At 39.1% G+C, this 12,627-nt stretch overlaps 1 protein-coding gene across 4 annotated transcripts in view; it reads right to left on the minus strand.

Moving 5' to 3' along the window:
• The window catches only part of ZCCHC2 (zinc finger CCHC-type containing 2), a 43,805-nt gene that overhangs the window by 2,145 nt on the left and 29,033 nt on the right, over positions 1 to 12,627 (minus strand). For 2 of the 4 annotated variants that reach the window (XM_038127225.1, XM_038127223.1), the window contains 6 exons: positions 11,325 to 11,382; positions 8,485 to 8,620; positions 6,962 to 7,026; positions 6,008 to 6,102; positions 3,043 to 3,171; positions 840 to 2,348 (listed from right to left, as the gene is read on the minus strand). In XM_038127225.1, coding sequence (XP_037983153.1) covers positions 840 to 2,348; positions 3,043 to 3,171; positions 6,008 to 6,102; positions 6,962 to 7,026; positions 8,485 to 8,620; positions 11,325 to 11,382 — 1,992 coding nt within the window. Of the gene's footprint in view, positions 1 to 839; positions 2,349 to 3,042; positions 3,172 to 6,007; positions 6,103 to 6,961; positions 7,027 to 8,484; positions 8,624 to 11,324; positions 11,383 to 12,627 lie in introns of all 4 variants that reach the window. The other 2 variants (XM_038127224.1, XM_038127222.1) reach the window with 1 other exon arrangement.

Raw genomic sequence — 12,627 nt, forward strand, 5'->3', positions numbered from 1 at the left:
TCTTTCATCCTCTTGCTAGAACTGTAAGTTTAAAAAAAAAGATATAGAGTGTAGATATAGGACTTGAGCTCTACTGGAAAAATGAAAAGATGGTCCCCATCAAGGTTCATCTTTCCTGTTCCAGTCCAATCAAAATACTAAAGTCAGAATGGGAACAAGGGCAGGAATCAAAAATAGATTGTGCTCGATGCAAACCCTGCGTTTTCCCCATTCTTCTGGACAGAGAGAGAAATGGAAGCGATTCATTTTATATTTAGCTCCAATCAGTTTCTATCTTTTTGCTGCAACTTGTCTGAAAAGTTAAAGGTACTGCATGACGGGGCACAGAAGGATGGCTGATTGTTCAAAGGTAAGCCCTAGAAAATGTTAAATATCAAATGGCCAGTCTATTGGCTTTTCTTTCTATTCTCAGAAGTTTAAGGAATCCAAGGTCATATCATAAACAATAACTGATTTCTTTTTGCCATTGAATTCTCTCAAAAAGCACCCCACTGAATGGGAATGGGAAAATTGAAACAACATGCAAGTCTCAACATAATGCCAAAAGCAAACCAGTGAAAAAAGAATGACAATTTAGGACTGGTATCATTTTACTTTCCATCTCTGAACCCATTTTCAACTTCACGCTGTGAGCCCCGTTCCCTCGCACTGTTCTACAAGATTTTCAGGCAGAGATAGGATACTTTGCAGTTTTAGAGCAGGTCACTAGTGCACAACCATTTACACGAAACATACACACGCACGCACACCTTTCTGCAAGACCAGAAACAGCACATTCAGAAAGGTAAAGAGAAACTACCAAACTCAAAAGCAAGTCCGCTGGGAGTTATCATGATTACCTTGTTGACTGGCCTCCATGGATGACTGCTTACAGTCCTGCGCATAGTGTCCACTTACACCACAATTGTAACATGAAACGTTCCCATTCTTCTTGGGTCCCGACCCATTTGTGTTGGCAACTACGTTAGGTGCTGGATATACAGGATAGAACCTCCCAAATCCTGCCATCTGCTGCATACCATAGTTGGCTTGGCTTCCCATCACTGGGTCATGCATAAGCCCGTTTGCATACGGAGACTGAGGCAGGAAGAACGGAAGTTGTGTTCCATTGCTTTGATGTGCTTGATTGAGGTAGCTGCCATTGCAAAGTGATGGCAGAGTGAAGAAAGATGGAACTCTGTAGACTTGTCCATGAAGTGGGTTATGATAAAAATAGCTATTAATCTGAAGGCTGCCATTGGTCCCACAGCTACACCTACGTCCACAAGAACCACAAGGGCCAGATCCCAACTGCTGCGGAGGTAACATTGTCCCGTTAGTGTTATTATTCCCAACAGCGTTTATGTAGGATGTGCTGTCACTCTGTGCAGTGCTATGTGTTAGAGCGGGGCTTGGGCTGGGGGCAGGGCCTGGCGTGTGTGTCGGGATTGCAGGAGGAACAGTGGACTGGACCTGACCAACACCGAGGCCGGCGGACTGAGGCGGTGAGGAAGTTGCTCCAGTGCTCAGCACGTTTGTATTCTGGTTGGGCAACACACTGGTAGCGTGAGGGCTGCCTGGCAAAGCGTACGAAGCTGGTGGAGGTGGCGGTGCTGCTGTGGAGAGACCAGCTGCTGGAAGAACTACCTTGAGATTGGTAGGCTGAGGGATTGCTCCTGGGTTTCCCTCAATGTGAGGCACCATTTGATTCAGTCCTACCACCTGGGATGCAGGTTTTGTGATGGGATCTGTAGTAGGAACTGGGGATCCTGGGAAACTACCTGGATTGTGGACTGGGATAAAGGCAGTATTTGGTGATCCAATACTTAAGTTTCCTGTCGGCTGCTGTGGTCCATTAACTGTGCAACTTTCCGATGATCCCTGCGGAGAGGGGATTTTCAACCTATGTATTGCCAAATGCAAAGCAGGGCTACCAGGCTGGACAGAATGTGGAAGGAAAGAGGATGGGACTGGCAAAGGGGAAGCCATGAGCTCAAGGCGTTTCTCAGGTTCACCAGAGGTCACTGGGCCCATTCCCACAGGAGGGGAATTTGCAGCCTCTCTCACCGGCGAGACAGCAACAGGTGTGGTAACCAGCATTCCCATGGTTTTACCGTCTGCAGATATGGGCGGTGGGACAACTGCTTCAGGCTTTTGGGCAGCGCTGTGCATCACACAGTGTAAGGCAGGCATGAAGGAAATATGCTGAAACTTTGCATTCAAAGGATCTTCTGAAAGGCTCCCATTTTCATTATTCACAGAAGAGATCTGAGCAGATGATTTGTTCATATTTGATGAACTGACAGCACTGTAGCCTGTAAACCTGGCTGTATTTTGATTCCCAGAGTCCTCAGAATTGCTGTCTGTATCTGTGGGGACAAAAGCATTTGTCAGTCACAAGAATGAACCTCAAGCAACAGAGAATCATGCCCTGGACCCATTTACCCATATAAAACCTATTGAGTTTGATGACATGAACGATAGTTATGTCTTCCCAAACTGTGACAACTTCAAGATTCCTTTCATTCATCCAAATTAAGCTAGGTCCATCTTCATGACTTGCCTATATCTCCCTCCCAACTAGCTACTGTGCCTTTGACATGTGCATATCCGCAAATGTGAGGAGTAGGACACAGAGTAAATTAGGAATTTGCATCTGTCTAGAAAGATATTAACACAGATTATTTAAATTTGGGAGGAGTGGCAAATTGTCAGTACAAAAAGACAGAGCTCCCGGACATGCCACACATAATTTCATTTAAACCCAGCCCCTTTCAGGCCAAAGTTTTACACATTATTGTACTGTGGAAATTTCTCAGGAGAGCTATACCACTGAGGCCAAAAAATTATGACATATGTTTAGTAACCTAAAACTCAGTGGTATTTAAACAGTGCTAGAAGCCCTCAAAACGCCCAGTCATGAAATCCACAAAGAAAAATGAATTCTGTGTCTAGTTCAGAAAACAAAGTACCTAATCAAACTGAAAAATGAACTAAAATAAATGCAATAAAGAGATTAGTCTAGGAATAAAGGCAGTCATGCACACTCTCCATAAATACAACCTCTGTCTTTTTCTTCTTCACTATCAAAGCTTTCCCGCCCATCATGTCGTGGACTAGAAGGAGAGCTGTAACTTTCAGATGATGTTTCTCCACAGGTATCATGACCAGATCCAGCATCCAAATTCAGATCTACAAATAAAAGTTGCCAGTTTTATTTTTGATCTCAGTGTATGAAGTGAGGTTATTTTGGTTTTCTCACATTTCCCGCTAGTTGATATTTTTGCCTGTTCCCACTTAATTGCATCTGTCCCCTGTATTCCCATCACTTCCATTCCCAGCACTCGGGACTGGTCTCGTCCCTAAGTTTGTGATCCTTGGTGTTAAAGAAGGTGATACTGAAAATTGATATTTATGCAAAGCAGTGAAAAGAATGATGATCCTGAATGAGTTCTGTGATGTTTATACTGGACTCTACTACAACACTGATTTCCTCTGAACAGTAGCAATCCAGCATTTCTGTTGGCAGAGCTGCAGTGCTCCTCAGTGACACCAGCACAGGCAGGAAGCTAACTCAGCAGGACATGGCAAAACAATGCACCACTTCACAACTCACTCTTCTAGAACAGGCTTTAACCAAACTCTATCAACAAATCTTGTTTAAAGAGGTGAACAGAAAAAGCAGTAAACTGTTTCTAAATTCTGAATGGATCACGGGACACTCTTTTGCTGGAAAACACCTTTCAGGGTGGGTAGCTACTATGGTTTGGCTTTCAAGTTCAGCCTCAGAGGGGAAGAAGAATGAGAAATGCACCCTCTCTCAGAATCTATGACAGACACAAGCTGGAAACCCCAGCCCGCAAGACCTTGGTTAGCAAAACCTCAGGTCAAAAATTAGAACACTAATTATTAAAATAATTTATAAATAAAATAATTTCCCCCTGTTTTTTATTGCTACTGGAAGTTTAACAGGTTTGGATGGTTCACCAGAAAGTTGCCTTAATGCTTCAATTCTTGAAATAATTTCCTGGATTAAACCATAATTGCTTAAATTATTTTAACAAGTACTTTGAACACCTAATACAAACTGGAGCCTCAGTGTGAACCTGGGATCACTGAGAGCCAGAGTCTAAAGTGCTAATCACAAAGTATCCAGTCTTAAAAGTTACCATTGTAACTAACTAATGCTTCAGACAAGCTCAAAATAGGGAGGAAAAAATGAAAGAAAACATGATGCAGCTAAGAATGACAAACTCAAAAATAGGGCGTTTCAAACCAAGCCTGGATATATACACCTAGGCAGAGATTCAGACAGTTATTTTTCCCCATAGACTATTTATCCAATAAGTATCTCAAAAGATGTTTTGATGTTTTTATCTGGGTTGAAAGCTCGTCTCTGAGCAGGATTTAATGGCTTCCAGCCTCTGTGGGTTACAGCTTCTTTTTGAACCAGCCAACAGTTTCACAGGAGGCAGTTTCACATCTGTAGAGTGGTGGGTAGTGAGCAAACAGAATTCCTATGGAAAAGCATTCCCTACAAACTTTGCAGAATCAGACAATCACCTAGGTTGGAAAAGACCTCTGAGATCATCAAGTCCAACCTATGCCTAACACCACTTAAACCACGGTACCAAGTGCCACATATCTAGTCTTTTTCAAAACACCTCCAGGGATAGTGTCTCCACCACTTCCCAGGGCAGCCCATTCCAATGCCCCGTCATTCTTTCTGTGAATAATTTTTTTCTAATGTCTAGCCTAAACTACCCCTGGCACAGCTCAAGTCTGTGTCCTCTTGTCCTGTTGCTGTTTGCCTGGGAGAAGAGACCAATCCCCACCTGGCTACACCCTCCTTTGAGCTGGTTGTAGAGAATGATAAGGTCTCCCCTTACAGACCACATCACCTGCTAAAGTCATTGTCACTTCATAAAAGCCCAGTGTGCTTTGCCTGACAACAAAAACATTAACCAATCAGAAATGCATGCAGCAGAGCTCTTCTGCAGAGTATGTTTTCTGCTTAACAGCCCTTAGCTATAGCTTTCCAAAACTGTTCCAATTTTGTTAATTTTGTGAACAGTGAATTCTTAAAAGTTTTACTCAAATGCTGTTTGTAGAAGGTAAAAACACCTGCCCATAAAACACATCAGTAATTCTGAACTGGATCCAGCTGGAACCCTCCAAGGTGAGAAGCAGTGAGAATAAAGAATAAAAGCTTAATCAAGATTGTATCACAAATGGAAGCAACAGAAAAACAAGGCACTTTTAAGAGTCCTTTCAACACTTGTGCCAATAAGGTGGTGTAAAAAAAAGGCGAACTCTTTGGCAACTTTCTGTCACAAAAACTACAACAAGACAGGCAAGGTCACAACTGATATCGGGAATTTAGAAAACATCAAGATGGCGAAGTCAATGGGTAGCACAGACCTTCAGAAATTTGTAATAAAGCTTTAAGACTCAGTTTACTAAAGGAACACAAATTTAATTTTTTCTTATAAGTGACTGAGGTACACAAGTCTTAGCCTAGACACTACATTTAGGATTACCCTAAACTGACAACCCTGCTAGGGCAGCATACACAGTTCTGTGTTGTAGCTCAGAGGTCACCTGGTATAAACACTACAGTTCATCAATGGTTCACACTACACATTTTATACAGGTTTCTCGTGGGCCATTACACAACAGATGAAGACACTAGTAGGCTACAAAGAGCACACCAATGGCAAGATGCTCCATGTCTACACACTCAGACTGCTGAATTTCATATGGAAGTAGCCCAACAGTAGCTGTTTTTGCAATTACTCCTCCCCATAAGCCGACTTATGCAGACTCCACTAGTATTTTGCCACCTATGCAAGAAGAGACACACTCCAGGCAATTGGATACAGAAGACTGAGTCTAGTGTGTTCTATTCAGCAAGTCAAAGCACAGATTAGACTGCCAACATACCAACTTGCACCAGGACATTTTTCAGACTTGTGCTTTCAGCTGCAAGTTCTGTTTCTTACTTACAGCTTTGGAAAAAGCACCTTACCTTTTGCTGTCCCAGTACGGATGTGCTGCGATGCTGCAACTCGAACTCCATTGCTCCTGTTAGTCAACCTGCAGTCAGTTTTCTTTGCTTTCTCCCTGTGTAAATAATTTCATGGCTTTTTTTGCAAATGCATGAGTACAAATAACCAACCGTGAATGAACATGGAATGACGCTGGAAACAAAGGCAGTGACTCCAGGCCAGAAATGCATATTTAATAGATGTAACAACAAATAATAATTAAATAGAGGCTGCTACTGCAATATATCAGGAGCTAAGCTACAAGCAGCATTACTAAACACTATGAATAAAGATCTATATATTAAAAAGATACCAAAAAGGAACAGGTGCAGCAAACAGTAAAGTCATTTTTGAAAGCTGATGTGTGTAATGCAGCCCTACACAAGTCTAGCATAACAGCGTCTGGATACTTGGAAGCAGGCAGAGTATTAGGTAAGGGTGGAAGTGCTTTCACTTCTCACAGTGCAGAGTTGTGTAGCCTGCAGGAAGTTCTGAAGCCCTCTGATGTGTAAATTATCTTCAATAAGACATTTCAGCCAGTTACCACCCACTTCATAATGCTAAAGGTTGCTGTCAACCCTCATTTGATTTTCAGTATATTCTGGACAGCTTTACATCTTTTAAGTTTCAAATAAATATAAAGGGGAAAAGGCAATTTAGTATTGGTTAAGAACATACTTCCACTCTTTCATCTTTTTATTAAACTAATAAATTAAATTTCTTATAAGAAATTAAGGCATTCACTTTAAATTCTATTTTTCAAGTTACTTCTTTACAGAATATAAAATAAGGATTTTTATGTAGCCCTGCCTCACACCATGCCAGCTCTTGTGCCAGCACAGCAAATGAAAGCACCTAATTGTCTGCAGACTCTGTTTATCAGAATGAATGCATTACACTTCATTTCTGGATTACCAGTTACATTAGAAACCTACTTTTCCAGCTGTGGCTTTCCTTTCTTCTTGCTTACTGTAGACAGACTTCGTTTTTCCACTGTGTGCTAAACAGAAAATAGAAAGACACCAGTCAAACAATTATGAAAGCCAAGACAGCACCTCTTTCTAGACTGACAGGTCCACAAGTCCAAGAGCAGTGGGCTCACAGGTGCTATAACCACTCAAAGAACCACTTGTTCAGTGCATCTGAGCCCATAAAATAATGTATCATGTCTAGTGTTTAGATGAGAATCAGCAAAACATTCAGCAAATTACTACTTGCAAGTATGCCAGAGATATCAATCAAAGTATTGTTTGCATGCTGTTCTTCCTCCAGAGGATAGAAACAAATGTGTTTCATCACATACCTGCTAAAAAGGCTGATCACCAAGCTTGAGGAGCTACAAAATTTGTTGATATAAATGGAATTATTTGATAGTTGGGGGTGGGAAATACATGTGACAAATTATTTCTACATAGTGACAGGCAGGTACCTAGCCTTAAACTGGAGGTTTAAGCTGCTAAACTAAACTCTAGAATACAGCACATAAGCACATAAGAAAAAACATAGGACCTACACAATTTTTAAAGTATGCTATCAATGACTGTTACCAACAACTCATATTTGGCAAGGAAGTAAAATTTATGAAAATTCTATATGTGGACTTCCTTTAAATAGCTTTTCCTTTGCTTCAGTAAATTAACCTTTTTCTTGCTTCAAGCTTGCACTATTTCAAGCTTTGATGTAGCCCACCATTTCATGTTTAGAAGCCAACCTCAATTCACCACCCTGCTTCATGAAATAAGGAAACTATTTGTGCTCAGCTTGCTATTCCACACATAACAATCAATAGACAAATTCCAAACATAAATGAGAGTAATATCAAACAATTCTAACATTCTGTGTTTTGCATACATAAGCAGTGAGCAAGCTTCCTTCCCTCAATTCCAGTAGTAGATAATTTTATTTATAAATAATTGTTCTGTTTACCTATATTCACAAAGATATTGAGCATTGAAGAGACACAAATCCCAGAAAAAAGTGCATATGCATCTACCTATTAGTATTTTTCAAAGATTATTACTTAAATAATGCAGGTAAGATAGAAAGAATATGTTTAACCCGTTGTACCTACTGTAGCACAGTTTAGCTACTAATACTGTTTCTAGTTTGTTCCTTGCAATAACAGAAATTGCCCAAGTGTTCTGGAATCCTCTCTGATGACAATGCTACAGTAACAGGAAAGTGCTAGATCAGAAATTACCATTGGACTTTTCTGATTACTTACATTCTCCTGGGGAATTTTATTTACAAATTCGTAAACAAAATATTCAGTTTCTGAGAGTGTGGTCAAGAATTATGAAAGGTTTTCTAATGAAGATAAGTCAGTAGCAACTTCAACCCTTATTTTGTACAATTTTAGGAGTACTTTTCCTCTTTTAAAGCTAAATCTCATCATGTGTAGTGGACAGTCTTCTCAAGTTTCTCAGAATACGGTTTTAAAGAATAAACAGCAACACACCTGGTCAAGTAGGTTAGTACAGTGCTCTGGGTGCTGCTGGACAATACAGCTTTTCCTTCTCCAGTCCATTACCCCATTCTGCTCCGAGTGCTGAATGTTAAGGCTATCCAGTGAAGAACATTTTGCACTGCTAGTGCTGCTGAAAAGAAAAAAAAAAAGCCCCAAAAGATATACTGATGTGAACAAACCTGCAGGGTTGTCTTACCAACATACATATTTTGCATCATGTTGGGAAATTTCGCTTTCAGGAAATCCTAGGAATATTCAAGAGATTTAAAAGATGTAAATTACAGCAGTTCTTGTGCTCTCAAGTTATGATCTGACCATAATTGGAGTTCCTCTTTCATTTGTCTACTATAATTTGATGTAAAATTCAGAACAACAGAATTTGTAGAAAACAGTAATTGAGGGCAGAGTTTCCCTGGATATTTCTATACACAAAAACTTTGCTATTTTCATACCAGACGTGTGGCAATTTTCCAGATAGAAATGTATTCTGAATTCATCTTCTTTCTTCCTTATCATTAATGACAAAGCTGGAATTACTTTGTAATCCCTGTTTCAGAATTCATGAGATATTTAAAGAACAGAGCACATTGTTACTACAGATCATACTGCAGCTGTGTTTGTTTCAACTTCAAAATGGTCATCTTGCTTTGCATTTTTACCTGCAGGAATGCTAGTTTTGAGTAGTGCTGGGAGAGGAGAGTTACACTTGGCATTTACTTTGGACTTCATAGTGATTTCCACTGGAGCTTTGCTCTATAGCAGCCGGTCAGAAGCAATACTGAACTAGGTCTGAGACCACTGGTCAACTAAAGCTGCTGGAAAATAGTCAGAGTTTTGACAGAGTCTATAAGGCACAAGGACCTACAACCTTTTCACATCTCATACAAAATTATGCCTTACTGCAGGTTGGATGCAAAAGAAAAAAAGAAAAAAATAGTTAACATTTTAAAATTCTTATCTAAATACTTATGCTGATAATTGAAAGTGCCTTTTAATTCAGGGCTGCTGGCAGGCTGCTTCACTGCAACATGAAATGTTACTCAGTTCCATGATGGCAGAAATCCAGCTCAATTGAAAGCACAAGACATGCTGAAATTCCAGTAGCTACTTACCAACTATCTCTGTGAGGGCTCAAACTACTTAAAAGATACACAACAGAATATTTTAAAAAAAAGAAAAATTGAGAAAATGGCAAGAACTCCAGGTCCCAAAAGACAGACATAAACCCCTGATTGCAAAGACCGAAGCAAGGTCACTTTAGAAACTTCAGCCAAGTGGAGGTAAATTATTTCACTGGCAAATTTGCAGTAATTTCATAGAAACTATAATATTTCTGAAGTTTTTGTTTTGTATGTGTGATCTCATTCCTACCAGTAAATTTTTCAACTTTTCAAGAGTAAGGCTGGAATACTGAATGAAAAAAAGAGGTAGACAGATGCACAAGGTACCAATGCTCTTTGAGATGAATTGCTTGTGACTCTCAACAGCTTTATGGGTATTTAAAACAGAAAAGTTTCATTCAGTGCCATTTCTTTACAAACTCATAAACAAAAGGCAGAGATTTTAGGGAGACAGACACATAAACCAAACAGGAGAGGACTAACAGACCTCTAGCAGTCAAGGAGTAAATACATTTCTCCCTCTTAGATAAACAGAAAATAGTTAGCTAAAAAAGTTTCCTTCTCAGAACTTTGCGGAAATGTCTGTCCCTCTCTTTCCTACCTGAAAGATAGATCTTAAACTATGGTCAACCTTAGTGTAATTCACTATACAACAAATAAAAAAAAAGAATTTCTTTATTAATAACCACAAGCTACTAAATTTGGATCCTGATCTGATGACTTTGTATTAGACTGTATATCCACCGTTGTAATCACAGATTTTGTCAAGTTTACACTTTCCTCTTGAGGAAATATAAGCTGAAAATAGGACAGTTTAAAACCAAAACAGACAAAACCCACTAAGTTGTCTTGCGGTGAGTTCACAAGAATTTTGTCTGTTAAAGATCACTGGATCTTAACCAACACTGTTCTGTGCTATGTTTATATTCTAATTACTGGAATTCCAGGTAAATTTTCACCACAAGATAAATACCTTTTACAGACAAATCAACACTGAACAAAACTGTAAATCTCAATAAATTCTGTATTCATTCCTTTCCCTTAATTTAGTTGAATTACGCACAACTATGTCCAAACATACCTGAAGTTTCTAATCAAAATACATTAATGAGTGAATTCACATTAGGTACTTCAGGAATCTGAAGGCATAAATAAACTACTTTAATATGGTTAGGAACTGCTTCCACTTACAAAGGACACAAACCAGCAAGGTGTGTGTGCATTTGCCAGTAAGCAAGGGCAAGAATGGATTACCTTCTCCTGTAAGCTCCTCTTTGAGGTTACCTAGGCTTCAAATCAACAGCACTGGAAATTTTCAGTACAAGCATGGCGGTATGTGCCCATAGGAAAGATACATGCCATACAGATTATGGCATGTAATATCTTATAAACACAAATCAATAAACACATGTCATAAACACAATCAAAACATCAATTCAAATAGTGAAGATTCACAAAATTTGGGAAAGAACAGCTATCCAAATGACCTAGACCTACAGATGTAGAAATAGGGTCCTCAGAACTATTTTTCTAATAGTTCAGAAGTTAATAACAACCTCCTAAATCATAAAAATAAGACCAGAACCAGCCCACCACAAACAAACAAAAGCTCCACAAAGAAGCTTTAATCTAAAAAGACACATACTCTCAAAGCACCAACAAATGGAAGTTCAGACATGTAACATGGTCACATTACACCCTAGTACCTACTTGGCAACAGGACTTTTTCCATTATGTTTCTTGTGAACTGTTGTGTGCTGCATTACATCTGGAAAAAAAAAAAACCCAAAGCATAATTTCAACAGAAATTCCATTTAATCTTTTAAATCAATCCAGCAAATTCATCTTTCCATCACTACCAGGCACATAGCAGAAGGCATCTCCATTAAACAGGTCAGGCTTAATTTACAGTGCTGAAATTAGCAGGTGTTGCATAGAAGACAAATCAGTTTGTATAGATTCTATAAACAAGACTCTTTACCTTCCATTTCACAGAAGAAGGAAACAGAAAGATAGGAACTATGACAATGCCAATGTTTGCTCACCTCTGTATTTAATTCTAAGCACTGAATGCATGACTGAGTATCACCCAGTATGAAAGAACAGAGAGAGAAGAAAGGAATGAGTCAGAAAAAAACACAGCATTTTGTTATTTCTACTGAATACTGAAATTAATCTCAAAACTATGTCACTCATTCTGACTAGCAAACGAAGACAAGTGCTACACTAAAGTACTGCATTCTGAACCTGAAAATTCACTAGGCAAGTAAAGCTTTGCAAATTACGCCTGAAAAAAAGAGATAAGGCCTCAAGGCCTGGCTGGGTGGGGCTCCAAGTAACCCAGAATGGTGGAAGATTCCCTGCCTGTGGCAGATGGTTTGGAACTTTAAGGTTTCCAACCCAAACCATTCTAAAGAGTCTATGAAGAAAAACTGAGAACTTAAAGAGATACAGTCTACCCTTTTTTTAAAGGCAACTGTTACATTTTAACAAAGGCAACTTTCCTTAATTCCAACTATTGATTATCTCAGTGCTCTTGGTACTTAGGATTTTGTCTGAACTCCTATCAGTGCTACACCTAAGTTCAAATTATAGTTTAAAAATTTGAGAAAAAAAATAATGATTTTTAAACTTCTACCAAACACTTCACTAAAATGGCACAAAAGGTGTTCTGAAATGCATTTGTCGTTTCACCAGATGAAAATATTTATGTATTTTAAGAGCAGTATATAAAAGACTATTTGAGCAAATATATTGTAAATTTACTTGGTGTGCTCTGAACTCTTAACAATATGGAAATTATTATTTTCATAAGAAAAAGCTGTTGAAACTGCATATCTAGATTACTGAATCCACAGAAATTCAACAGCAAACTTCTTATGAATTATTAATGTGAAAGAGGATAAGAGTGCTGTCATTACTTGCATAAGTGTTCAGTGGTCTGTGTTCACCCATCAATCCCCTTTCCCATTCTTTCCACCTACCAGGAGCTTGTACTTGTTTCCTTCTAGAA

The sequence above is a fragment of the Motacilla alba genome, chromosome 2, assembly GCF_015832195.1.
Source record: "Motacilla alba alba isolate MOTALB_02 chromosome 2, Motacilla_alba_V1.0_pri, whole genome shotgun sequence".
Lineage (NCBI taxonomy): Eukaryota > Metazoa > Chordata > Aves > Passeriformes > Motacillidae > Motacilla > Motacilla alba.